A 5,122-nucleotide genomic window follows, 5' to 3' on the forward strand; every position below is an offset into this window, starting at 1 on the left:
GTATTAACTGCACCTGTTTTCTCAATGGCTGGGTCTTCCAGCATGATAACGACCCAAAACACACAGCCAGGGCAACTAAAGAGTGGCTCCGCAGGAAACATCTTAAGGTCCTGGAGTGGCCTAGCCAGTCTCCAGACCTGAATCCAATAGAAAATCTTTGGAGGGAGCTTAAAGTCCGTGTGGCCCAGCGACAGCCCCGAAACCTGAAGGCTCTGGAGGAGATCTGTATGGAGGAGTGGGCCAAAATCCCTGCTGCAGTGTGTGCAAACCTGGTCAAGAACTACAGGAAACGTTTGATCTCTGTAATTGCAAACAAAGGTTTCTGTACCAAATATTAAGTTTCATTTTTCTGGTGTATCAAATACTTATTTCACACAATAAAATGGAAATTAATTATTTAAAAATTATACATAGTATTTTTCTGGATTTTTGTTTTAGATTCCATCACTCACAGTTGAAGAGTACCTATGATAAAAATTACAGTCATCTACAAGCTTTGCAAGTGGGAAAACCTGAAAAATCAACAGTGTATCAAATATTTGTTCTCCCCACTGTATGTGGAAGTGAGGACATGTTCTGTCTGGAAGTCAGGACATGTTCTGTGTGGCAGACGCAGTGATTTCCTACATTTAGGAGACCCAGCATCAATGAGCGCTCACCCCCAAGACTTCTGAGGGACACCTCACCGTCGCCCCCTCCTGGTCTGAAAACCCAGAGTCCTCCTCATTGAGCGCTACTCTCCTCCCATCTGTTTCAGGATTCACACAAGTCATGTCAAACTGTCCTCATGAGTGTCTTTCAGGATGTTCCTCCCCCAGTGTTTCATCTCATATTTTATGGACTTTCCTCTCTCTGTGCCCAGTTATCCAGCAGTGTGCGAGTTCTTACAGACCAACAACCTGTTGTCAATCATCAGAGCGCACGAGGCACAGGATGCTGGGTGAGTTGTCACAGCTCAGTCCTTGTCTCAGCACAACAGCAGCATTTAGTGTAATTGCTCACCTTGACATTTCATGTTTTCTTCCCCTTTTTCCTCATTTGTTGAGGAATTGGCACATCAAAGTCATATGGGCTACCGAAATTTCCCCCCGCTGCTCTTCCACTCTGACACTGACGTTGTTATTATTGAAGGGCAACAGCTGCTCAAACACAATTTAGGTTGAAGGGATAGTTTAGAATTTTCTAATTTGGGTTCTGTGGAAAGAATGTGAACAATGACCGTCTTACTTGTTGCAGATAGTTCTTGTAACAGGCTCGTTTGGATAAATATAGTTTAATTTTGACAGCACTAATAAGCTAACATCTTGTCTGAGAAGGCTGAGCTTTGCTGTCATCTTAGAACAGCTCCGGTGTCAGAAATTCCACCAGGGTTCATGAGAACACTATTTTGTAACCCTTTACATTATCATTAGTTTTACAACAAAACTCTCATATTCTTGCAAAAACTTTTCCAGAAGTATTAATTGGCTGCTGCTTTTAGCTCATAAATAACCAGTATGCTAGTTACTGAATTGTTCCTCTTTGCTGTCCTCAGTAACTACTCAGTAGTTACTGTGTAGTTACTTAGTAGTTACTGTGTAGTTACAGAGTACTTCCTCTTTGCTGTCCTCAGTAACCACTGAGTAGTTACTGGTTGTTATTAGTAGTTACTGTGTAGTTACTGAGTAGTTACTGTGTATTTACTTAGTAGTTACTGTGTAGTTACAGAGTAGTTCCTCTTTGGTTTTCTCAATAACTACTCAGTAGTTACTTAGTAGTTACTGAGTAGTTACTGTGTAATTACAGGGTCACAGATCATTTTCTTGAAAAGGAACGGAGGGTAGAATTTATAACCCACACATTTTATGATATAGGCCGAAACTGAGCTTCCTCTCCTTGAAAGACCAGCATCCACCACTGGAATAGTGCAAAGTTTTTTGGACGTTTTTATCTGTGTATTTTGGATCTACAGTATATCCTGTTGACAGACTCATACGACTGAGAGCAAGCTTTCTGACACAGACCAAATGCCTTGATAGTCTTGAGATTTTATTGTACATTGCACAGATGCGAGACACCCTAGGTCAGATGCAGCAAAGTAACACAGTGCTTAATGATTTTCTTTCTAAGCACCTGAGAGATCTCTGTCCTCTGTGCTCCATGTTTAGTGTGGTATACATCAAACAACACAGTGAAACTTTTAACTATAGGCAAACTGCCTGGTTATAAGATCAAAGACATGTTACGCTAGTTATTGTACCATCCTGTTTGTTAAAACCAGTTTGTTTTTTATGTTGAACCAAAATTCTAGAGCAATTTTTATTAGTTGATCTTCTCTTTTTATTACTTTTTGTCAGTTTCTGGTTATTTCAGCATTCATTGTGTCATTTAACAAAAAGGTCACAAACAGATTTCTCGGTGCCTGTAGGACCTGCTGCGTAATTTTGTGTGTTGAAGTTGTTTACAAAGTTAGCAGTCCACTTAGCCGTTAGCTCATCAGTCAGGTCAGAAAGAAAATGAAAGTAAATGGTAAATTTCAAAAACTGGCCAGGTAAAATGTGGCCATGCAGCTCGCCTGTCATCAGTGGGATAAGATTTATACTGTGATTTAAAGATCAAGAAAATAATCTTACCTCCAGCAAAACCAGTAAGTACAGAATACATAAAAGAGTTTCCATTTCAGATATTTATTTCAGTCAAAGCTCTGTAAGTGTAATACAGCAGTTTTACAGAGAGTTGCTGAAGCTGTTGAGTTGTATTTGTCATCCAGACCGCTTGTTTATTTTTATTTTATTTGGCATCCAGACTGCTCTGATGCAGTTGTTGATCGTAAAACTGTTCTTTTAGTGGGACGTGCTTCTGGGCTTTTTTTATTTTTACTTTTCACTCAACTATTCATTTAAAGCTGCTGATAACAAACTTCTTATGGATAATCATAATAAACAACTTAAAGCAAAAAAAAGACCAGAGTTACAACTTTTTATGATGTTTAGATGCAGTTTGATTAAAGAATATTAAAGACAGGTTTTTACAAATTTTCTGTATAAAACTGACAATCAGAAACTAACTGCAGTAGTGTAGTTGTGTCCTTGTGACAAAGCTGTGAAACCAAAGAGAATACCTTTCCTTTACAGAGTTAAAGTCTTTTTCTTAAACATGGGAACAGGATTTGTTGTTGTTATTTGTGAGGGTTCTCTTGACGTCCTAAAAAAATCAGTCATCTAGCGTCTGTAAGCCATCTTGAACTGCTCTGAGTTATTTTAAAAAGTGCTAGAGATGTGGGCCAACACTTGGAGAGCTTGGCCAACTGTGAAACCAAACCTACTGATCAGACACAAAAATAATGAGAATAAACTGTGGTCAAGTTGAGACACATTTGAAACACTTTGTGACTAAACTGCAACAAAAAAAAGTTTGATTCATTTGCAGCGGTGTAGGGAAAATGTCTGTTTATTTGCAGTTAGGCTCTTGAATGTGGTGTAATTATCAGTTCAGTGTGTTTCCATGGTAAAATGTGTACATTTTCTTAAAAATTTAAGTCTCCAACTGGTCACCAATATTGAAGTGTGTCAGTGAGATACAGACTTGAATTTACATTTATTTAATTCAGAGCTAAACAGCAGCAGCCAGCCACCTGTGGAAAAAGAACCAGCATTGAGATAACCTCAATGATTGACTTCTGAATGAGCTTCAGTTAAATCTGAATTATTTTCCTTATTATAAAGCTATTTTTGATCATCTTCACATTAATATTGTATTTCATGAATCTCACTATGGTCGAGCCTTGTTATGTACCAAACAAGTTTCTATTAAATCTCAGTCATTAGCTCAGGACCAGAGCAGTGTCACTCCAACCCTGGTGAGGGGATGCAGTACCTTCCTCAGTGACTCATTTCCTCCCAACGCCAGGGATTTACCTTTATTTTTATTAGACTGTTTTTGACTGTATGTCTGTCTCACCTTGTCCCTGTCTGGTTTAAAAGCCCTAAGTTTCCGTCTGCAGAGTGATGCCTCATTTGAATAGCTGAAATGTGGGCGTCTTGTTTGTCTCCCTCCGTTCAGATACCGCATGTACAGAAAAAGTCAGACGACAGGCTTCCCCTCCCTCATCACCATCTTCTCTGCTCCTAACTACCTGGATGTCTACAACAACAAAGGTTTGACTCATGGATGCACAAACACTTTGATGCAGTTATTTTAGGCTGAACATTGTGTTTTTCCCTGTTCAAAGACTAGATGAAAACACTTCAAAGGTGTGGTGAAGACCTTTGCATGGATAATGACCACGATGCTTTGCTGTGGGAACATGTTTCATTGGAGGGGTGCTGTGAGCATGTCTGAATGTTGTAGTGGGTAGGCTTAAGGTGAATTAAGCCTTTCCTACATCTCTCATACATAAAGTATGAGGAAAGTTTTACCAAGGTTTTTTCTCATTACTTTTAATATCTTGGCTGTGCGAAGTGAAAAGTGACACAATAAGTGAACGTTCAGACGAGTTCAAGTTGATTCATAAAGACTATGCAATCATTTATTTACACCAATTGAACAGATCATAAGTACACCTGATTGTGGTTATTCCTATAACAAGCTTCAAAGTAAAATGAGATAAAAACTCGCGTCCGAATTTTAATTCACATCAAACTCAGATTTCTTATATAGAACAGTAAAACGTCAGTTCTGATGTTACAACCAAACAATTTTACTGGAGCCTCGGGTGGGACATCTGGCTGTCGTGCCGCTGTCCCGGCCATTAGATCTCCCTAATTGGCTTATGGGCAAGACCTAACGAGCCAAGCTGGCTTCTCCGGAGAGAAACTCAGCATTCCTTCCCAGTTTGGCATCCAGGAAGAAGTGTCCCGTCACTCAAAGACGTCCGTGTTAGTAATAGAAGCGGACATTTATTCATAACCACATAACATTTACACATAGGGACCTGGGAGTGGGCACATGCATGCCAGGGGCGGGATGGGACAGTCTCGCCACGGATGACTGTGCCCACTCACACTATTTTCCTTAGACACTTAGGGTGGGGTTGGAGCTGGGATGGAGGAGAAACTGGCATAGTGCTGGCCTCTGCCCTGTGCCTGGATCCACTCTGGCGCGGTGGGTACCGGCGGGGCCTGTGAGTTCGCCACTGCTGGCC

The 5,122-nt window shown here is 40.3% G+C and overlaps 1 protein-coding gene across 1 annotated transcript in view; it reads left to right on the forward strand.

The window, feature by feature from the left end:
- Positions 1-5,122, forward strand: part of LOC106531460 (serine/threonine-protein phosphatase 2B catalytic subunit alpha isoform) — a gene marked incomplete at its 5' end in the record, with an annotated part of 56,244 nt that overhangs the window by 23,894 nt on the left and 27,228 nt on the right. The window contains 2 exon segments of the mRNA XM_014027333.1: positions 863-940; positions 4,042-4,136. Coding sequence (XP_013882787.1) covers positions 863-940; positions 4,042-4,136 — 173 coding nt within the window.

This window comes from Austrofundulus limnaeus, unplaced genomic scaffold (assembly GCF_001266775.1).
Source record: "Austrofundulus limnaeus strain Quisiro unplaced genomic scaffold, Austrofundulus_limnaeus-1.0 Scaffold637, whole genome shotgun sequence".
Taxonomy (NCBI): Eukaryota; Metazoa; Chordata; class Actinopteri; order Cyprinodontiformes; family Rivulidae; genus Austrofundulus; species Austrofundulus limnaeus.